At 35.3% G+C, this 23,045-nt stretch overlaps 2 protein-coding genes across 5 annotated transcripts in view; both read right to left on the bottom strand.

Moving 5' to 3' along the window:
* Window positions 1–105: 105 nt before the first annotated feature.
* Window positions 106–1,298, bottom strand: LOC132192382 (nicolin-1-like). The gene is made up of 5 exons (XM_059612319.1): window positions 1,119–1,298; window positions 839–1,060; window positions 397–534; window positions 232–327; window positions 106–175 (listed from the first exon to the last, which is right to left on the bottom strand). Exons 1-5 carry the CDS (start codon window positions 1,281–1,283, stop codon window positions 134–136), a joined length of 663 nt encoding a protein of 220 aa, XP_059468302.1. The 5' UTR covers window positions 1,284–1,298; the 3' UTR covers window positions 106–133.
* Window positions 1,299–1,355: 57 nt separating this feature from the next.
* LOC132192381 (calcium/calmodulin-dependent protein kinase type 1) overlaps window positions 1,356–23,045 on the bottom strand; it is a 49,535-nt gene continuing 27,845 nt past the window's right edge. Inside the window, exons 2-11 of one of the 4 annotated variants that reach the window (XM_059612315.1) lie at window positions 19,971–20,105; window positions 14,440–14,493; window positions 7,879–7,953; window positions 7,427–7,565; window positions 6,671–6,794; window positions 6,414–6,554; window positions 5,873–5,999; window positions 5,311–5,398; window positions 4,970–5,108; window positions 1,356–3,546 (exon numbers count right to left, since the gene is read on the bottom strand). In XM_059612315.1, coding sequence (XP_059468298.1) covers window positions 3,446–3,546; window positions 4,970–5,108; window positions 5,311–5,398; window positions 5,873–5,999; window positions 6,414–6,554; window positions 6,671–6,794; window positions 7,427–7,565; window positions 7,879–7,953; window positions 14,440–14,493; window positions 19,971–20,105 — 1,123 coding nt within the window. In that variant the 3' untranslated portion in view covers window positions 1,356–3,445. The remainder of the gene's footprint in view (window positions 3,547–4,969; window positions 5,109–5,310; window positions 5,399–5,872; window positions 6,000–6,413; window positions 6,555–6,670; window positions 6,795–7,426; window positions 7,566–7,878; window positions 7,954–14,439; window positions 14,494–19,970; window positions 20,106–23,045) is intronic. The other 3 variants (XM_059612316.1, XM_059612317.1, XM_059612318.1) reach the window with 3 other exon arrangements.

The following is a 23,045-nucleotide window of genomic DNA, read 5'->3' as shown; positions in this document are numbered from 1 at the left end:
TGTAAACATTTTAAAATTAAAATTCTTCTGCCGTTTCTCCAATAAGTTTTAAATTTTTGGCAATTTGAACTATCCAAATACAAAAAGATTACTGAAGTTTTGTTTGCGGATTGTTTTAATTTCCTGGTTGGAATTACAGAAGAAGAAATCCTTGCACTTCGTATCCAACGAGACCCTGCAAAATTTTATGATTAATATATGAAATTTTCTAATCAAGTCACAAAAGAGCACCACAAAGTCTTTCGGTGGCGGCCCCTCTCTTTCAGGCGCATTGCTCTTTCTCAGAGCAGTTAGAGTTTGGCTTGAAAGTTTCTCAGACATGCTCTCCTGAAGTAATTAAGATAATTAATCTTTTTTATATAACAAAATTAAAAAGAAATAGTTAAAAAAACTTACCTCGTTATTCGAATTTGCCAGTCTCCGTGGGAGATCTTTTAGAACGCTGATCTGCTCGATGTGAAACGTTCTCCACACCGGCGATGGCTGCTGCAGCAAAATCCTCATTCCTAGCAAATTAGTCCAATCCAGCGAGCTCTGATCAAATATATGTGCAATTTAAAAATGAGCAAATATTTCCTTTAACGATGCAGTCTACAAAAATTTAAATGGTTTTTTATTAAAAAAGGGCAGGGCAGAAAGACTGCAGAGATGCCATACTAGTCACCTGTACCTCACCTGTATTTAACCTTTTTTATTACATACATTATTGTTACTCTCATATTTTTAGTTCTGCTTCTTATATTGTTCAGAAACAAATTTTGTTTAAATATTTTAATTTATTGCAGGTGAGATATAAAAGCGAGATAATTAAATTTTCTTATAAAAAGAATTAATTGACCTCTGTGGCAGAAATGCTGATGAGATCATGACTGCCAGATTCGTAGTGAGGATTTGGCATGATGACTTTTCGCGGAACTGCCAGTTGCCATGGGCTGACCTCTTCGTCAACAGCGCGACTAGGCCCCTGCTTGCCAACGGGCGCGGGTTGCTGGCTCGGCGGACCTTTGATCAAAATGCTGACCCACGCGGTGTAATAGTTGCGGAAAATTATCTCGCCGACCTCAAATTTTATCAAAATCAGTCTTAAAATGTTGGAATTAGAAAAAAATATTGAATGCCTTTGTTGGGGCTGGAAAAATGATATCAAGAATGCAAGACCCAGGCCGTATTCGGTGGTCATCCTCGAGGTCAAAGGTCACAAATCGTGGCCCCCGAACAGTGAATTCGACTTCTTTGCTGTTGTGGACGAACAAATTCAGAGATCCGGACACATTTTGCTCCATTTTTTTTACAACCTTTCATCACAAATGTAAACGTTGCCATGGTTTCCTTTGGCTAATTCAAACACAAGGAAATGAAGTAAAAATTTTTATTTAGTAGATGAGTAGTATTCTCAGAATTCAACAGTTTTCTTTAATGATTTTTCTACAGGCTGTTGGTTATACACAATTTATATTCATTAGATTATTTGTTTTTTATCATATTATGTACCTTTTTTTAGACTCGTCTTCACCTGCTGGGGTATTTTTCATCTGTCTTTGTTCATCAGTTGATATTTTACTTTATCATTTACTTAGTAGTAAACACATTTCAAAAAACGCGCTGCGGTTTTCAGCTCAAAAAATGAACATTTTAATTTTTAGTTATATATTTGTTCACTGCTTTTTAACATGATTGTGGATCTATATTTGGAAACGATATTGTTCAACAATTAAAGAAAAGGCGTTATCAACTCACACAAAATTTCAGAACCTGAGCCTTCAATGTTTTACAAAAATTCAATTTGCGTGAGAAAACATTGTTTTTTTGGAGACAGCGACGTTAAGAAAATATTTTCCACGGGCGGAAAACTTTCAACAATATTACACAACAACAAATCGCTAACAAGATGAAGGGAATGGCTTGTAAAAGTATCGTTATTTACACGATTTTTGTCTCCCTCACTTACTAGCTGAACAATATAGTTTTTTTCCTATTTCAGAGCAATGTATTTTAGTTTTTCTTTTTTTAATATAATTTTTGGAAAATGACCTAAAGAAAAACAGCTTTTCATCAAGTCTTGTAAATGGAACACTAACTAATTCAGCGCGAGAGATAGAGAGAGAGCACTCAAGAACAGCACATGGAGTAGAGAAAGTATCACATTAAAGGTGCAGCCAGCTCGGCACACCGATATATTATATAGTTATTTTTTTTCTGCATCTACATACTCATTTGACCGTAACAATATTTACATTATTTTTATATACCATTAATATTTTATCAACACGTAAGGTTGTTGGATTGCAATTATTTTTGTCGGTTATTCGTTAATTTTTAGGGGCTCTTTGTCAGCTATCATATCAATTTTTTTTTTATTATTATAAGAGAAAGAGAGGTTATTTTTACTGTTTTCTTCTTTAAGCAGAGAGCTTGGAAATGCAGCGTTGCAAATTGGGGAAATATAAAATGCACCGACCAGAATGTTTTTGAGAAATTGTGCCTGAAATTAATTATAATCAAAATAAAAGGAAACATAACATTTAAGTAAAAATAGCCAAACAGCAAAAAATGCACAACAGATCGGAAACATGTATAATGGAAAATCATGTACAAATAAAAGCATTCAATAAATACCAACCTCAGTGTCAAGATTTTGAGGATTTTTCAAGTTATTTTGTTCTTGGTTGTCATGGTTTAAAAATGTTTGGTTACATTTAGAGCGCGTCATTCTGCTAAAACATCATTTTGTTCGTTCAAACAGTATTTTCATGAATTGATAATGCGTGTGTTTGCCTCCATTCTCCGGAAATTTTACAAGCAACAGCAATCAAATATCACAATGTCCATTTCCAAGTTTAGAGTTTAAATGTATAATATTAAGGTTGATCACCCTACGCATTTCAGTTTAATTATTTAACACACACAAGAGATGCATATATAAAAACTCAAAAACAGCCAAAGCAGCAGAGAATCAAAAGAATATGTGCGGCGAAGAAGAAAGAGAGCTGATATGCACGCTTTTCCAAAACAGAAATAACACAAAAATCAAAACATACACCGATTTCACAGATATCAGCAGTTTTCCTAAATTTTTTGACATTACTCTCGGTAACTAGTAAAGTTTGATTGAGCAATAAAATATATTTATTTCCCTTCTCTACAACCCTTTTTTTTCAATTTCTACTAACTCGACGTCAAAAAAAGGATCAAACTGCTCTGGATTGTATGCAAAATCGGAGACGGATTGATGACGAAAACAAGAGAGAGCCAATCTGTGTGTAGATTTTTTTCGCAACAAAAATATCTGCCTTCCACTCTGCTCTTCCTTCTCACTCGAAAGTGCACGCCCGGAAAATTACTCCTCGACGCCTTTTCTTCTCTCATGATCATCACATGCAGGACTCACTTCTTGGCCGCGGCGCCGTTCGTGGCCGCCCCCGGAGCGGCCTTGGCCGCCGCAGGGCTACTGCGGACTGGCACAGGGCTCTTGTTTGGGCCGGACGAGCTGTTGCCGAGGGCCATGCGCTGCATCTGCCGAATGACCGCGGTCGCGTGGTACGCTTGCTGCAACATCAAAACACGTTTCAGCAAAATTTAAATTTATTTACAAAACAGCAAAAATTAAAATGAATAAAAGCTCATTAAAATTGACTAAACGAATTAAAATCTTCATTCTTTAAAATAGAGAAAATAAATTTTTGAGAAAATTTTACTAATGGAAGTGCAGTGATTAGAGGTATTATTTTTTTGTGACAATGATTTTTCAATTTTGTCACTCCTAAGGCTGGGGAGTGCATTTCTGGATTGGAACGCAGCTAAAAGTGATTAGTTTTCCACCAACTATTACATTTATATGCAATTCATTTGGATTTATTCCGCCTACTGCGGAATAGTGAATTGCAAATTACAGGGGGAAGTGAATATCTAAATTTCTCCTTTAACGATTATTAATCCAGCTAGGAGTGCAATAATTTATGTTTTGGAGATGAGAGTGAGATGTGTGTGGTTTTGTTGTTGATCATATATGTGAGATGTGCCAGTCCATCAAACAACGAGAAAAATCTCTTCCGCCGAGTACAAAAACTCATATAAATGAGAGATGCAAAAATTGACAAAAATATAAATTCAAAATATATAAAATGAACGAGAATCACAATGATTTGTTGGACTCTGCAGCGTCAGTTGTCTATGTCTGTTTTCTGTCCATCAATGTAAGCTAAAAATGAAACTTATATTTCTAGACATGACGAATAATTTTGAATATATATGTGCACAATTTTTCTAAATTACACACTGAGCAGCTCCCAAAAATAAGAATCAAAAGCGTAATCTTTGATTATTTGTCTTATGCTATTTTCAGGAACTCTTGACAAACTCTCCTCTAATTAAAATAAAAATAAACATTTTTCTCAAGTTGTATACAATTAACAATTATCGACAAGTCTACTCGTGAAAATCAAAAGAACAGAGGGTATAAGATTGCAAAAAAAAGTGAAGTACAAAATCCATAATTGATCCTACTACTGCAGGCAAACACAAACTCTGTTCACAGGAAAGTAGATTTCCTACATTCACGCTATGGGGTTTTGTCGGAACAAGTCAGAGAGCACTTGAAAAAAAGGACTCGCTGAATTGTCGTCCGCGCACATCTAGAGCAAAATTAAAAATTTACATTTGTGGCTGCAAAGCTGCTCGAAATTTTAATTCCAAATTTTTGTAATGGCTGAAAAACTGCCAAATACGTTTTAGAAATTAAAAACATTTAGAAAAATAGACACGAGTAGAGTAAAAATTTACATTCCGAGAACACCCAAAAATTGAAATTGGGCAGTTTTTTTTGCCATTCCAAAAATTCCAATCGAGAACACCGACTGTTTTCTAATCTACTGAAATTGGTGGACAACAGGCAGGCAGCAGGCGGACACCGACAGATTTTTTTTTTTGTGAGTGCAGTGAAGCAATTAGAGTTTTTGTTTGGGTGGCCGACCTTCGTCCTCCTCGGCCTCTTCCTGGATGGTGGTGCACTTGTGGCCCCCCGCCGGCGGTTCGTCCACATCCATGCTGGCCGAGCTGCTCAGCGCCAGTCTCTGCATCTTGTGCACCATCGCTATTGCATGCATTAGTTGCTGAAAACCGGCCCGGGGGTGCAACGGCACCGCATTAATCTCCGTCCGCCAATCGAACACACTCACTCAAATTCCAATTGATTTTAATTTGTTGATTTTTTTTTAATATGTACATAATTTTTAAAAAGAACGAGAAGAAGGAGGATTGAAGGAGTTTAGATTCATTTATATAGTAAAGGGCACATTGATCAAGATACTTTACCTTCCATCTGGATTTTGCAAAGTTCTTCTTCAGCTGTTCAGACACGGTTCCGTGAATGTTCTTATTGCTAGCGGCATTGCCCGATATCCTGGGGAAATAAAGAAAATATAAAAAGGTTGAAAATTAGATAAATATAAATGCAATTAATGGCAAAAAGAAATCAAAATAATTATACACATTGAACTGAACTGTAATTATATTATTTTAAAGAACATAAAATAAAAATTAAGAAAATAAGAAAAATTTATTGCTAGAAAAAAGCATTGGTCCAGCTAATAATTTTTTGTTCTTCAAATCTCCAAGAATAAATAATCATAATAAGTTTTTAAATTATGTGACTGTTAAAAAGAATCTTTTAAACATCTTTTTTATTGCACAGAATTGACTTAGTTTAAATATTTTTTATTTTTCAAAAGTAGTCTTGTCAGCATTGTTAGGAGTAAATAAATCCAGAGCCAGAAAAAGACTATAAAAGGATGTTAACTGAGACCCCACACTACACTCTAGAGCCAACTAGGCGCTGATTGCCCGTCGAGCAAATACACAAGCAATTGGTTATTACCATGGATGGGCAAGAGCTTGTTTGCAGGTGTACCTCTTCTCCACATCCACACACATGAGCTGTCGGATGAAATCCTTGGCCGACTCGCTGATCTCGTCCCAGTAAGGCGAGTCAAATTCAAAGTCACCTGACAAGGATAACAATGTTGTTAACAAAACATGTTCACCGATTTGATTTGGTGTCGCAGCCAACTGCGTTGACAGGGAAATGGGATATCCCTCTGTTTACACCGCAAAAGAAACGAACTGTGACGACCCCAAGTGGAGCTCAAACAAGCCACTTTGTGTCATCGCCAGCGGTTTAAAAAAAAAGAACATAAACAAACAAGGATTGGCAAACAAAAGTGATACATATCCTGTATCTTTTTGCATAATTCCGCATATTTCATATCATTACAAAAAAAGAATTTGGTTTTCTATTTTAAATCAAAAAAGAAATGCTTCTTTTACTAAAATTTACTTACAAAGTTGATAATGAAGCAGAATTACAAAAATTATTTTTTTCTTTCATAATTTTTTTTCTATCTCTACACTTTATATACCTTTCAAAATCTGGGCGAAGAGATTGGCGTCGTTTTCGTCGTAGAACGGAGGGTAGCCGCACAGCAGAATGTACGAAATCACCCCTATACTCCACACGTCGACCGCCTTTCCGTAGGGTTTTTGTGCTAAGACCTCCGGCGCTGCAACAAGAGTCGAGCGTCAGTTCCCAGTCAGGGCAATTAGGCGAGCGCACAAGGCGGCTCCAGTTTCACATGCCAACTAACCAAAAGTCAAGAATCAAAAAGAAATTACATACCCACGTAACCGGGGGTGCCGCAAGCCGTGGCCATGATGCCCGAGTCTTCCATCTTGGACAGGCCGAAGTCGCTGATCATGATTTTGCTGTCTTCGTCTGGACTGTAGTACAACAGGTTTTCCGGCTAAAAAATTCACAAAATTAGAAAATTTTGGCAATATTAAATTCTTTAATTTAAGTCCTTCAAAAATTTTAATTGCATTATTGAAAAATATTTCATATTTCATCAGACGTTCTCTTATTAACGTAAATTATTTTTTTAAATTATAGATGAAGATGCTTCATATTTGACAAATTTAAATGTTTAATATTCATTTAAAATTTTAGTGCGCTTATTTTGTTGTTTCAAATGAGCAAATAAAAATATTTTGATTCATTTTACAAAGGATGCTCCAAAAAGTCTTCGTAAAAAAAATACTTAAATTAATAATTAAAGTTTTACCAAATAATAAAATTTTAATTATTATATTAAAAAAACTTTCAATTACAAATTAGTAAATATATATTAACTGTTTTAAAATTAAATTAATTGTTTAAATTATTTTCAGCTTCAATATTTAAGACATGAATTCAAAGAATTTAATTCCTTTAACACTTTTGAACTAATTAATTATTCTTGAAATAAGGTTTTTTCATAATTTTAGTTTTGGCAATTTCTCTAGAGAGAAATTAAGGCGTCTCCCATGGCATTTTCCAGGCCGTCAATCGCTCTGACTGCCTGTCTGGAGCGTGAATCCCGTTTTCAATCAGCCATACCTTGAGGTCCCTGTGGACGACTCCCTGTTCGTGCATGTAGTCGACGGCTTCCAGCACCTGTCTGATCAGGTCCGAGGCGTCCTTTTCGGTGTACGAGCCTTTTTCTACGATGCGGTCGAAGAGTTCGCCGCCAGTAACTCTGCAAGAAAAGCATTCAGAGTTCAATTTCCAAACCGGGAGTGATTATTCATATGCTAGCCGCGGGCGGCCAGTTAGTCCGAAAATAAAAGCAGGCAGTGAAAAAAAAAAAACGAGAAAAAGTGGTCCCGGCCAACGGACCATATAAAGGACACAAAGAGTTAAAACACTGGCCCTTTTTTCTCTCTTCGAAAAGCCCGAGGCTGAGTAAAAACAGCCGCACGTCGGCGTAATTTATTAATTATTATCATATATTTAAAATGCCCCGAGTCTTGGATGGATCGAGGATTAAGCTTAGCGCATTTTTCACTCACAGTTCCATCACCAGGTACACCTTGTGCTTGTCCTCGAACGTCTCGAGCAGCTGGACGATGTTCGGGTGCTTCAGTCTGAAACAATATTGTAGAAAATGAGAATTTTTTTCAATATATATAGAAGGTTATTAATTAGTAGTAAAGGCAATGCGATGTAAAAAAAAATTGGCTATAAATTAAAAAAAATTAACAAAAGTAAACTCTTCAATTAATTTTAACAATATTTTTCTCTTTAAATCCTGTTTTTCAACTTATTCTTTGCTCTTGAAATGAAAGATAGCAAATCGTTACTGAAATTAATACAAGATTTTTTACCGGAGAATGAAATCCAAAATTAATATATCTTTAATCTTTTTCCTTTCATTTATTTTACACAAGGATTGAAAACAAAATCTGAAGGCACAATTTTTAATCTCAATTTGAAATTTTAAAATATTAAAAGAGATATTTCGTAAAATTCATAATTTACGTCACTGATGGTCAATGTGCATGTGCACCAGGAAAAGGTGTTCTAGCAGAGTTTAAATTTTAATTGGTTTTTTTTTTTCAAAACAAAATTTAAAACGTTTCAATTGAAAAAAATAAAATGATCAAAATCAATTCCTGAATATAGTGTCTTTTTCACTTTCAATCATTTTTATGATTTGTATTTAAACGAATTAATTTAATTTAAAATAAATTTCTGGATAATATCACAATTTTTGCAACAAAAACTACAAATTATAATTTTTTGTTACAATCCATTTCTGAGGGTTTCTGATTTTTCAAAAGATGTCTCTGAGTAATTTAGTCAAATCTGGCTGAAAATTTCATCTTCATTTTAACTTTTTGGCAAAACATTTTTGCTGTTTTCAGCTGTTTAAGTTCAGAGACAAACAAATCATCTGTGATATTTACCTAATAAATTTTAAAATTCAGACGAAAATAAACAACAATGAATAAAAAAGGTAGGGAGAAAATTCAGCTCATCCTCATCCTGTGTGTTTTGGCGCAATTTACAGTTTTTGCTGCACACATAATCTGCTTTGCGGAATTGTCTCATTTTTTGCCAGCTAATCCCAGAAACTCGCAAACGTGCAGATTTGGTCACGGCCAGAGGGAAAAATACGAAGAGCGCTTCTTTTCCAGCCGTAATTTTCAGCGCAATCCCCAGAAGCCTTCGAGCGGCGGCGGCGGCAGAGAGTGATGGAGCCAGAAAGGGCAAATGCGAGATGAATGGAGCTCTTTCCAACTCTCGGGAGAAAAAGTGGAAGGCGCAAAAAATAAGAAGCACGCGCAACTAAAGTTCAGCAGATTTTCCTTGGGAAACGTGCGGAAAAACTCGGCGCGGCAAATAATGCGAGTTCACGGACGCCATGGGCATTGCAGCTGCAAAACTCGTAGAAAAATGTGTACGTCTATTATGTTGACCGCGAGCAAATCTTGCTTGCACTGGAAACCTGAGAAGTTGGCGCTTTTGCATTGGCTTCTTTCACTGTAAAAAATAAGAAAAAACTCCCGTGGGTTCCTCATTCATACTTTTATAGCACAGGAAAGTCTATTCATAAATTTATGAAAAAGTTTTATAAATAATTTGAATTTGTGTAGTTAGCAGTTTATTTGAGGAAAAACTCAAAGTTTGGAAAAAATCCCATTTTTTGCGATTTGAATTATTTTAAATCTGTTTTCAGCATAAGAGAAAAATGCAATTATTTAATTGAAAAAAATTTCCGTCACTTTCCTTACTCTAATTAAAATATTACAATCCGATTTAATTTAAAATTATTAAGCTTGATGGCATGGCAAGATGGCATTTCAAAAAAATCATATTTAAGCTAAAAATATTATAAATCAAGTTTTTAAATTCATTTTTTTCATACCCCGATTCAATTTGAACAATTATTAGTATAAATTGATTTGAATAAAAATGAATATCAAGTGTTTAATGACTTTCCTGGTTGGTCATTAGTGAAATAAATAATTTCCACACAAATGTATAAAACTATTCGAACAATAACCAATGCGTTTTCAAAATGTCCTCACTTTCAAGGAAACCGCGAGCGTATATTATGTATTCAGGCAGCCGCAGGGGAAAACACTTTGCAATATATCCCGCGAAAAAATAATCCAGCAGAAAACAATCGACCAAAAGCAGGGGCCTCTGCCGCTCTCTGCTTTTATTGATCAGAGCAGCCACAAGTGCGTTGAATCCATCCACACACTCTCTCTCGCGTCTTCTTTTCATTCCGACCAGCACCTCTGCGAACGAATACATTTGCTGTATATTTATATGTACGAATGCTGAATTCGGGCACAGACAAGTGCGATTCATCCGGCCGACTTTTCGCATTCATATTTGCGACGCCAGCGTTAGTCAAAGGAATCAACGTCAGCCGCTCTTGACGCACCGACGAATGAAAAGCCCGGAAAGTTTATTATGGAAACTCTCACTTCGCGTTTCCATACACCTCAGTTTCAGAATCAGCGGGGAATGAATCAACCGTGAATATGTACAAGAGCCAACGACAGCAATATTTCTTGCCACATTTAAAGCCATTGATCATTAATTTAATTTTTTGTTTCAATGAAAATTTCGTCTGAAAATTTGTGTCCTATTTTAACTATGAGAAATTTCAGAAGTTTTCCTCACAAAATTGTTTAATATTGGTTCATCGTTTGTGTTTATTCGCCAACTATTAATTTAGTCGATTTGATACAAAATGCTTTTTTTTCGTTTTCGAAATATATTAAGTTGCGTAGAAATTCAGAAATAATGTATGTTTCACAGTTGTTGATTCAACTAAAATATGAGAATTACTAGCTTGGATCAATTTTTAATGTAGCACCAAAAATGATATACAGAAAAATTAATTTTAATTCAAAAAGAACCGGTTAATTTTTTCCAACAATTTTTCTGCGGGAGCTAAATGAAGGTAAAAATAATTTCCTATATTAAAACGTTTGTTTTCATTCACATCTTTTCTAGTCTCATTTTTCAATCACTTTTAGAATGCGTTTTATTCTTTTAAATAAGTTTTTGATGGCTTTCCAAGATTAAAATTAAAACTACCTTAATTAAGTGACAAATTATTCTTTGAAAATTATTTCTGCATAAATATTTTCAAAATATATATAACATATTTATTATTTGCAGGTTGTGTAAAGAAAAAGCAGTTTAATTAAAACAATAATAATTAAAAAATATGCAAACAATATCGAGCCCATGAAGGTCGTGTACCGAAAAAGCGTGCCCGAAAAATTTAATTTTATTTCTTGTAATTTTATTCAATTTAATTTTTTATAATTAAATACGCAAGTTTTTTAACAAGTAAACGTGAATTGGAATGCAATTGAAGCTAAGGAAAGATGTGAAAAAGGCCAGCCCAGTTGGGTTTTGAACCCGGCTGGGTAGGGTATCGCAGGTCTGTCTACAGTACAGACCCAAGAGTCCTACTGTGCGCGCCTCCACCCACTGGGCTGGCCGCTGCTCCAAAGAATGTGCTGAAAAAAATCGGCTTATCAACAGTAACAGGCCAAACAAGGTTCGCGCATCACAACAATGAAACATTACTTTGATTGTTGTTTGAGCAACAATCACAATTTTCTCCACTTTGAGATCCTTGTTGGCGAATTTAGAAATTCTTTTCGGTGGCTATTAAAATAATAATTCCGGCAAAACGCATTCCACATTATTCGCAGGTTGTGTACAGAAAACACAGTTTAATTAAAACAATAATTATTAAAAAATATGTAAACAATATCGAGCCCTTGAAGGTCGTGTACTGAAAAAGCGTGCCCGAAAAATATAATTTTGTTTCTTGTAATTTTATTCAATTTAATTTTTTTATAATTAAGTACGCAAGTTTTTTAACAAGTAAACGTGATTTGGAATGCAATTGAAGCTAAGAAAAGATGTGAAAAAGACCAGCCCAGTGGGGATTTGAACCCGTCTTGGTGGCCCCGCAGGTCTGTAGGTACCTTACAGCCTGAGAGTCCCACCGTGCAAGCTCATTACCCACTGGGCTGGCCGGTGCACCAAAGAATGTGCCGAAAAAATCGGCTTATCTACGGTGACAGGCCAAACAAGGTTCGCGCATCACAACAATGAAACATTACTTAGAGCAACAATCACAATTTGCTCTAGTTGTTGTGATCCTTGTTGACGAATTCAGAAATTCTTTTCGGCGCCTATTTAAATTATAAAATTCTGGTAAATCACTATACATATTATTTGCAGGTTGTGTAAAGAAAAAGCAGTTTAATTAAAACAATAATAATTAAAAAATATGCAAACAATATCGAGCCCTTGAAGGTCGTGTACTGAAAAAGCGGGCCCGGAAAATATAATTTTATTTCTTGTAATTCTATTCAATTTAATTTTTTATAATTAAATTCGCAAGTTTTTTAACAAGTAAACGTGATTTGGAATGCAATTGAACCTAAGAAACGATGTGAAAAAGGCCAGCCCAGTTGGGTTTTGAACCCGGCTGGGTAGGGTATCGCAGGTCTGCCTACCGTACAGACCCAAGAGTCCTACTGTGCGCGCCTCCACCCACTGGGCTGGCCGCTGCTCCAAAGAATGTGCCGAAAAAATCGGCTTATCTACGGTGACAGGCCAAACAAGGTTCGCGCATCACAACAATGAAACATTACTTAGAGCAACAATCACAATTTGCTCTAGTTGTTGTGATCCTTGTTGACGAATTCAGAAATTCTTTTCGGCGCCTATTTAAATTATAAAATTCTGGTAAATCACTATACATATTATTTGCAGGTTGTGTAAAGAAAAAGCAGTTTAATTAAAACAATAATAATTAAAAAATATGCAAACAATATCGAGCCCTTGAAGGTCGTGTACTGAAAAAGCGGGCCCGGAAAATATAATTTTATTTCTTGTAATTCTATTCAATTTAATTTTTTATAATTAAATTCGCAAGTTTTTTAACAAGTAAACGTGATTTGGAATGCAATTGAACCTAAGAAACGATGTGAAAAAGGCCAGCCCAGTTGGGTTTTGAACCCGGCTGGGTAGGGTATCGCAGGTCTGCCTACCGTACAGACCCAAGAGTCCTACTGTGCGCGCCTCCACCCACTGGGCTGGCCGCTGCTCCAAAGAATGTGCCGAAAAAATCGGCTTATCTACGGTGACAGGCCAAACAAGGTTCGCGCATCACAACAATGAAACATTACTTAGAGCAACAATCACAATTTGCTCTAGTTGTTGTGATCCTTGTTGACGAATTCAGAAATTCTTTTCGGCGCCTATTTAAATTATAAAATTCTGGTAAATCACTATACATATTATTTGCAGGTTGTGTAAAGAAAAAGCAGTTTAATTAAAACAATAATAATTAAAAAATATGCAAACAATATCGAGCCCTTGAAGGTCGTGTACTGAAAAAGCGGGCCCGGAAAATATAATTTTATTTCTTGTAATTCTATTCAATTTAATTTTTTATAATTAAATTCGCAAGTTTTTTAACAAGTAAACGTGATTTGGAATGCAATTGAACCTAAGAAACGATGTGAAAAAGGCCAGCCCAGTTGGGTTTTGAACCCGGCTGGGTAGGGTATCGCAGGTCTGTCTACCGTACAGACCCAAGAGTCCTACTGTGCGCGCCTCCACCCACTGGGCTGGCCGCTGCTCCAAAGAATGTGCCCAAAAAATCGGCTTATCAACAGTGACAGGCCAAACAAGGTTTGCGCATCACAACAATGAAACATTACTTTGATTGTTGTTTGAGCAACATTCACAATTTTGCTTCATTTGTTGAGATCCTTGTTGGCGAATTTATAAATTCTTTTCGGCGGCTATTTAAATTATAATTCCGGCAAGTCGCTTTACATATTATGTAAAGCGTATAAAAATGTATTATTCTAAAATCTTTCCAATCATACGAAGCTGAAGATTTCAAAATTGAATTTATCTTATTTAGCAGAACCAATATAATTATTTTTACCAACGACTTAATACTTCAATTAAATTTATTTACATTTTAGAATCTTGAATTTAAGATCCGTTCGGGTAAAAATAAGAGCAAATTTGATGAAAAGACCCCCATCAATATTTTCTCCGTTTTTATCTTATCCAAAAACAAAGAAGTAAAAATACATAAAAAGATAAAAATATAAATTAAAAGTCATTCGCATGAAAAACCAAAACAACAGCAATATTTAAAAAACAAACATTCTGCACTACTTTTGCTCAAATTTATAAAGTGCTATACAACGACAAACACATACTATAGGATGGTTTTCTCTTTTTACAAATATGTATACAGATTGATAAATCCTAAGAAATTTATATAAGTACTGGGTTGGCACCCCTGCCAAGCCTGGGAAAGCACCGGCCGAGCTCAAGTGTCGGCCGGCGGGTGGAAAAGTCGTGTGTCTCTCGATGTCTAGTCAGAAAAGCAGTCGCTTGTTTGCAGGCAGCTATACAACTAGATAGGGCACGAGATATAGCGGCGAGCGAACGAACGAACGAGCGAGTGGATGGTTCATTAAACTAAAAGCACCCTACTTGGCCGAGCAGTCATGCACTGAATTATTAATTACGCCGCCGTTAATTGAGAGACTCACCGTGGACCATCGTCTTCACTGTCAGCACCGCCCCCACTGCGATTTTCACTGAACCTGACCAAAGGGAAAATCAAAATGAGTGTGTGCTCGCTACATATTTGTTGTTAGTCATTGGTTATAAATATTTTTTCAAACAAGAAAAAAATGGATAATATGGTTGAATTTTTTTTCTCCAAAAATGAGTTAGTTCAGTTAGTCACACACATAAAATAGCTACATTGGTTAAAATTGTTCTAAAAGTTAGTTAGCCATGGTGAGAAGAGTAATTGAAAAAAACCAAATGAACCAATCAGAGATCGGTAGTGGGGAGGCTATGCGGGCACTCATTGGTCCACAACAGAAAAATGCATTGCTACCAACATGACACTCTATGCGATTGCAGCGCCATTTCGGGTTGACACCGATGACTGGGAATCAACTCAGGAAAATAATTATTATTCAGCCAGGGTTACATATGAAGCGAAAGGGTGACAGATGACTAGAAGAATATAAGTTCAAGGAGAGGCGATAAAAAATCTTTTGAAATTAACAACAGATATTTAATTCCTTGTTGTTTAAAGTTTATTTTCCCCAGATTTTTTATTGGAAATTTCCTCGCACATAAACAGGCACACATTTTAGCCTGAAATACGTTTGGATTATAAAACATTATTAAGCCAGCAATTGAACACCAAAACCTCAAGCAACAACCCAAAGCTAGAAAAGCAAAACGGTAGAATTTTAAGTTCAGAGTCATTTCTTTGTACAAAAACGTGAGTGCCTGTGAACTCCAAATGTAATATATATTTCCTTCATTTAATGGCACTATATGATACTAAACGGTTTGGGCAGTTCATAAAAATCATCCAGCGCTATCGGATCGTCGTAAAATCCAAGGACAAGCTAGAGTGTTTTTTTTTTCTTCACCGATATACTAATAAAAATTCATGCTTTCTCAAAACTTATCTCTCTCCTAATTTACGGTTTGAAGTTAGATAAAATCTACGGAGTTCAAAAATATGATTCCCGGTGATTCTTCCCAGAGATGATTTCGGTTCGTCTGCGGCGGCTCTTTTTCTCTCCATTACGAATTCAACAGTGCGGGCTGCTTTAGCATTCCATTTTGCCCATTATTTGCCCGCCTGCTGGCATGAAAAGCGCACAGCCGAATGAAAAGAGAGAGAGACGCGTGAATGGAAAAGGATGGACGGAGAGTGAACGTCGGCGCGTTTTTTATTTTGCTGTGTAACGCCGGGTTTGCGTGGGTGGGCGACCAAGGACCAAGGACGAGCTCCTCCAAATAACGTACAGTGCAAAACATTATTTGCAGTGAGAAAGAAAACGGAAAATCACTGAACATTAATTAATTTCTTATTGTAAAAATAATACATCAATCTCAATAAAAGATAAAACAATTAATTTTGGTCTCGAATAACCGATCGAAATAATATTCTTGGAATTTTAATTAAAAAAATACAACAGAGAAAAATAATATTAATTTGCAATCATTTTCAGTTTCTTCACAGATTAATAAATTTGCAACCAGCAAAAAATAATAAATTCTCTTTGTGCCGAGTTTTGCGTTAATTTATTGGAAAAACAACTTTTACAGTGCCTGCCTCAACTCTAACAAGGAAATTAATTATCAAGCGGCTTGTGAGAATTCTCTTTGGTCTTACTGAAAAACAACTTGCTCCAAAAGCCTTTGCGAATTTCCAAGAAATTAAACACTCAAAGCCCTGCGGATCCCACAAAAGGCTTAATCAGACTGCTTTCTCTAAAGATTGCTAATCACTTTTTGGCACATAACAAAATTTGAGTTCTTGGGTGATGAAAAACAGGCGAGTTTGTATTCCCTTCAAAATGAATTCTATTTTAAAATAAAAACCATTTTTTCAAAGAGCAATTTTTCTTCTAAATTCTATGCGACTTTAGATGGAAAAGAAATAAAAACACTGGCCGTTTATTATCAGAGAGGAAATGGTTTGTTGTCGTGGCGGTGGCGGTTATCGCAAAACCGCACTTGCTCGCTTACCAGCAGGCCTTTTTTTAAATAGGATTCGTCCGTTTCCAGGGCAACACGTCGGCTAAACACTTTTCGATTCAAAAAACCACAGGCAGCAATTATGGAGCAGCGTTTCTGCATAATATTATTATTGTGAGCCGTGCGTGGAAGAAATTTAACGAGTCAAAGGCTCACATCTGGTGCGGGCGGGGGCGAAAGTCGATAAGTGTGGTGCGCTCGCAAGGGCGCCCCGTCTAGGCGCCTTTTTACTTTTTTTTTCTTTTTATTTCCCGTCCATTCAATTTTCCGGTGGCTCTTTGTGAACCGTGCTCCTCGGATTTCATCGCTAAGTTCTCGCAAAGCCATCAGGCAAAATTTTCATCTTGAAAGGAACGCGGATGGAAAGGAAAGAGGCGAAGCGATTGATTTGAGATATCAAATTCTTGCTTCGCAAAAAGATCTGAGGAAAAGCTGTTTCTTTATCAGAGAGCAAATTTGAGAGTAAAAATGCGCGAGTTTCTTTTTATTGACGAAAAAAAGGCAATTTATTGATTGATTCTGTTAAACATTCTATCAGACTTTTATAAAGCAACAAAATTAATAAAATTTTCATTATTATAAAATATTGAATACAACTGCGGTGCTGCGGTGAACGGGCAAGATAATTTATTTAACTTTGAAGGAATTACTGAATTAATTTTATACTATCTTCAGTATTTAATTAAAACAATTAATTTCTTTAAGTTCAATTAATTTTTTTCTTCTCCAAACAAGTCAATGAATTTTATAAATGGATTTTGGAAGGTATAAAAATTATTTCCAAAAATTAACTTGCAAATTCCAAGCTCTTTCTTCAATTTAAAAACATATTTTGTAAAAGCGATTAAGAAAGATCTAGAATATGATCCAAAGTTGTTATGCAATTGCATCACTTCTTATTTTTCTCCTTACATGTTACAGAATCTTTTCGGCTTGCGTGTCTCCCCGTTTGCCTGCATGTCTATCTCATGGTTTCAATTTCCCCGGCCGAGACGAAATATTAATGTTTTGATTAATACAGATATCTCGGACGGAAAGCGTTTTGCAATTTACGGCGGTACAAGTCAATTAACGAGCGGTCAGTTTGTAGTTACGTGTACAACCTGATGCTCTATCCTTTATCTTGAGATAATTGGGCTGAGTAACGAGTTGGCCTAGTTTATTGAATAAAATTTAGCGAGCGTGAGAGGAGGCAATTATTCAAGAAAGAAATTGTTTTGACCCTAAAATTACTCAATCGATGCTGCAGGCTCGAATCTGGCAATTAAAATTACCCATTCGATGGAGCCCAAATAGGTTTTCAGCGCCGAATAAAGAGTTCAAAAATATTATAGCCATTTTTAAATTATTTGCTTTGGATAATACATGATTTAATTTATAATTAAACAATTGAAAAATTTGTTGAAAGTTTATTTATTAATTATTAACATTTGAAATGATATAAAATAACATTGCCTTTTAAATTTGTTTAAAATAAGAATATTTTCCTCCGAAAAAGAAACCAGTGTTTTTATTAAATTTAATATTAAACTGTAAAAATTTAATAAATTGATAATAAAAAAAACATGAGTTTATTAACATTAAAAAAAAAAATACCGGAAAAATTGGAAAGTTTTTTTAATGAACATTTTTCCAGGTGTGCCAAATATGATTTAAGCACCATTTAAATCCACCTTAAAATTATTCCTATCTTTCTTTATTGAGTACCAAGTCCAATTAAATGGAGACGTCATTCATCTGTAAGCGAATCGAATTAATTCGCCGGTCTCTCCATTCGATGCAAATTTCGTTTCGCGCCTCTCCTCCCAGCCTCTGGGGCGTGTAGTTAGCGGATTCGCGAATCCATCCACAAGAGCCGCTGTCATCGCGCTATTCAGACGCGTCAATTACTTTCGATCTGGGTCATAATTCATCTGCAATTATAATTTTTCCACCTCTCTCGGTTGCGAAACGCAAAGAAAAAATAAATCGATCTGGCGGCACCAAATTAATGAGGTTTATCATTTTGATATGTTAATCTCGAGCGGTCTGATTTATTGTTTGTTGCCCGCGTAATTAGTGGCAATTATTTTGCAATTTGGTTTGACGCTGCGCAATCAAAAGCTCTCGGGTAGAAGAAGAAAAGAAAAAATTAGCCGCTTATGATGAAAGGAAAGTCCATTACGAGAGAGCTTTTGGCTCCGGGTTATTAATCTCATATCTTTTTCCCACGGCGGTGCGGCCCATCAATTATATTTCTCTCAGGACGCAGATCCAAATGGTTAATGGTGCCTTGTTGTTATTTAAGTGATTTTTTGTTCAAAAGCACTTCTGGAGACGATGATTTATTCACACCAACTGACCTACTAACAAGGCAAAAAACTTGCTGCACTTGGATGGAATTATAATCAAGACTGATTTTAAAACAACTAGATTTAAAAAGAAAAAAAATGATTATTTTATTGAAACGTTTCTTGCGTGAATTAAAAATATGAAATTAATTGGAATAATAAGAAACGTTCTAAGTGAGAAAAAACATGAAATTTTTTGTCTTTTCGTGATTATTATTCAAATGTTTCATTTTCCGTGTTTATATGAAATGTTTTTAAAATTAAATTAATTAAAAGATAATTATGTATGCTCTTTATATGAAACTAAAAACTTAAAAAGATTTGTTTGCAGCGGTGATAATTATTAAAATAAAAGAATTAAACATTTTGCATTTTGAGAGTTTTAAAATTAAGTTAAAACTTTTTAGTTATAAAATGTCGATTTAAGGTTAAATTTAATTAAATCCTTTACAAAAATTTAATTAAAACCACTCAACGTGATCCAATTATCAATTTTTTTTTATCCAATTTTAAAAGAGTGTTGCGAAATTGCGGACATAATTGCTCAAAGGCTTGTCTAATTCATCCCCTCTGATGAGACTAAGTGGAAAAAACTGCGTTCCATCGCTGAAAATATGCGAGGGTTAGAGAGTCGTCTGATGGCGTAATCGAATCGCTCGAGGGCGACATTCCGCGCATATAAAATGCTCTCTCGCGATCGGCGGACGTGCATGAGTGAGTCGGCTAATAAAAATTCACGTTGCCAACGAATATAATGCACAGAGAGTTATGTGTGATGGTGAATTGTGACAATAAATCATTTTGTGCATTTGTGGTCGTTTCGGTGCTGGGTTTGTTTATTACAGAGTGGATGGACGATCAATTTTGCATTTGTTTTAAACAAATTAATAATTTTAGATGAAGAAAAGTTCTACATTGGAGAATTTTTGAAAGGAAGAAAGATTATGTTTTACGTAGTAAAATGCTAAAGATCATGCAAACATTGAAAGTTTTCAAAAAACGGGGAAGGATGGATTATAAATATAGTGGGCCAAAAAATTCTTTTTTTTTTATACGGAGCCATTTTTTTTTAATGATTTGTTAGTAGTTAGTCTTTGAGAAATGAAGATGCAAAAACGTGGCTTATGTACAAAACATTTACAAAAATAAATCCAAAACCGAGTCAAAAAGTCACTCACCTCCTCAGCACTTTGATTTCGTTCTCCAGCGAGTCCTCCTTGCCCTTCAGAGCCTTTTTGTCGATGATTTTGACTGCAAACATTTTGCCAGGCCTCTCCTTGCTCTCGGCCAGACGCACCTCGGAAAAGGCTCCCCTGCAACATGTAAATTATTTGGCCGTTAGGAGTGAAATTTATCTGCTGTTGGGGGATAAATCGCCGTTGGGCGTTTGGCGAAAAATCAAGCTGAGATGGACTGACTGACATGTGCACATGCCAGTGAACAAACTTTGCAACACTTTTCTCGGCTACTTTTCAATCGGACGATTAATATTTGATGCTGCTTTTAGACCTTTTGAATAAATTATGTTGCAAAGTGCAGACAAGGGTACCGTGGAAAAGAAGATCGTTCAAAAATTTATCTAATTTGCACATAAATCAAACGACTCTTAGCGCTTTGACTAAAAAAGAATACAATACTTTTAATATTTTTTATTTATATTTAATTATTTAAATAATTAAAACTGGAACAAATATAAAACTCTTCGCCAAAAATTTGACTCTAAGATAATCTTTATAAAAGTATCTCCATAATTCAATTTTAAGCAAAGAATAAGTATCAAAATATCAAAACTGGGAAGTCATTTTCTTTTAAATATGCAACATATTTTGCGTTTTAAAATATTTTTAGGAATATTTTAAATTATAATTAAAAATTATTTTGTAACTTGTCAGCAGTAAGTTTCAAAAATTGAGAAACAATTAGGTATGTATGATAACTTGAAATGAGAAGCTCTGAAGAAGTCCTCATCAGAATGACAGCCCAGGGTGTTTATTATGCTCTCACACTTGCCACTCTGCCGTCGCTGGATAATTAGACGTGCACACACAACAGCCTGTCGGGCAGCTCGATTAATTTGATAATTACGAGCGGAAATCCAATCTACGTATAAGTATATCATCTCGTGAAGACAGTGACTGACTGCTTTTGATCTTTTAATTTGCGACGCGCTGATTACGGATTTTAATTAACGTTGACTACGGCAAGAACGGGCGGTCTCCTTTTGAAATTAGGGAGAGGTGTCGGACGGGACGTGTGAGCTTCTGCGAGATTCAGCTCGGGGCATTCAGTTGGACGTTTAGGTGCAACAATTTCACGCGTTGATGATGGAATAATTAAATTTATGCAAAATCGTGTGCGAAATATTAATAAATAATGTTTTTCTTTCAATATATTCAAAATTACTTGAATTAAAGAAAAATTCATGAACAAAATTTCACTGTAGATTAAAATTTATTTTATATTAGGAAAATTATTTTAACTCCACGTTGAAATAGAAAATAAAAAATTGTATGTATCTAATGTTTAAAAGTTTTAATGGCCAAAATAAAAAAGTACAATTTTCTCAGAAAATACACCAATAAATTGTGCATTTAAAATATAATGGATTTTAGTGTATTCTTTAAAAATAATTTGTTGAAATCCTTTCACAGCAAGTAATGAATTAAAATTTTAACATTCTCGTAATGAAAAAATTATTAAATTTCCCTTTCCCTGGAAACGTATTCGGTTCTCTCCTCCCCTGACGAAAAGACTTCCAAACAACACGAAGAGGATTATTTTCTCCGGCGCTGCAAACGACGTCGTTTCAGCGGTGCTGCGTAGCCCCTTATCGACGAGTAACTATGCAACCAGTTGCGCACGCTGTCTGCAAGAGCAGAGAGAGTTTGGAGTGGCCAAAACGCCCGCACAAGGGGCTCGTTTCGTCGGCTGTTTGGGTGTATGTGTTGCCCGTTTTCTCTCTCCGACTCGAATCAATACGCGTTTGATTTATACAAACCACTAACTGGGAAATCGTATTAAAAGCGCAGTGAGAGAGGCGGACCGACGAAGCCACGTCACATAACTCACCCGGCCGACGCCTGATTATTAATAATTGAAAATTGCGCTCTGACGAGCACAATATTTTGCGCCGTCAAATTGATTTACCTTCGCCGGGTTTTGAAAAATTGGATAGTTTCAAAAGAAAAGTGTTTGCCATCAATAAGAGAAAGGGATATTGTTGAGATTGTGGATTTAATCTATTATTAACATGATCTTCAATATTTCTTTTGTTCTGATGGATTTTTTTCAAAAATATTAAATAACGAGAATGGTTTATTTAGGCAATTTTATAGGTTCACATTGTTGATCCAGAAAAGTATTTTTAATAAAATATATATAAAAATCTCATATAACTTGAAGCAAACATAAACATTTTTTTAAATGTTATTTTAGCTTTAAATTTTATGACCATATCAATTATCAAATAATCCAATTAAAATATAATTTATAACTAAAAATAAAATTAAAATAGTAAAACCAATTAAACCATATAATTATTTAAAACTCTCGGGCTAATTAGTAATAAAAAAAAAATAAAATAAAATTATCAGAACATTTAACACAATTAATTTAGGAGGAAAATCAAAATGTAGCAATTCCTTCAACTGCTGTCTATGAAAAAAGAAAGGAAGTTTTGATCCAAATTGAGAGCAGATCAAAAAATAAATAATTTGGGCTTCTATTTGCAGTTAAATTTGAAGCTGAGATCAATTAAAAAATTGAATTTTCAGTTTTCACAATTTTTTCAAAATAAATATTACATAACTTGAGGCCGAAAGAATTATCTGATCTTTTGCATTTTTCAAAAAATCCGTTCCTGCACCCATATCCAATATCAATCCAGACTGACTTAATTTATTTCTGCTGATCTTCAAGTGCTTGACATTCAACGCCGACCCTTTCAAAGACAAAAGCCCTGTATCTCTCTTGAAATCCCGCACACCAGCGACAAATCCCTTTTCCTCCGTCTCCTTGAGAGCACCATGGGAAATTCAAATTGAAAAGAAGTCGCCGGGATAAGGAAGGAAATTTGGGCCAGGCGAATGAGGTCGCCCTCATTTCCGCGACCCCTCACGCCCCGCCGCAGAAATCCATCCCCTTTTGTGCAAGCCGAGTGGAAAATTGCACGTGACGAACGAGGAAAGTGCGAGCCGGAAAATCGCACCAAATTTTTCATTCTGACCTCGGCGGAGTCGTAACAGAGAACACAA

This window comes from Neocloeon triangulifer, unplaced genomic scaffold (genome assembly GCF_031216515.1).
Source record: "Neocloeon triangulifer isolate White Clay Creek 2 clone unplaced genomic scaffold, ASM3121651v1 ptg000003l, whole genome shotgun sequence".
NCBI lineage: Eukaryota > Metazoa > Arthropoda > Insecta > Ephemeroptera > Baetidae > Neocloeon > Neocloeon triangulifer.
The sequence above is the reverse complement of the archived record's forward strand: the minus strand, read 5'-3'. Positions and strand labels throughout refer to the sequence as shown.

Coding starts and splice junctions, on each gene's coding strand:
- LOC132192382 (XM_059612319.1), bottom strand. CDS start 1,283: ATGGAGCAAAATGTGTCCGGATCTCTGAATTTGTTCGTCCACAACAGC. Junction 1,061..1,118: donor TTTTTCCAGCCCCAACAAAG/GCATTCAATATT, acceptor ATAAAATTTGAG/GTCGGCGAGATAATTTTCCG. Junction 535..838: donor TCAGCATTTCTGCCACAGAG/GTCAATTAATTC, acceptor ATATTTGATCAG/AGCTCGCTGGATTGGACTAA.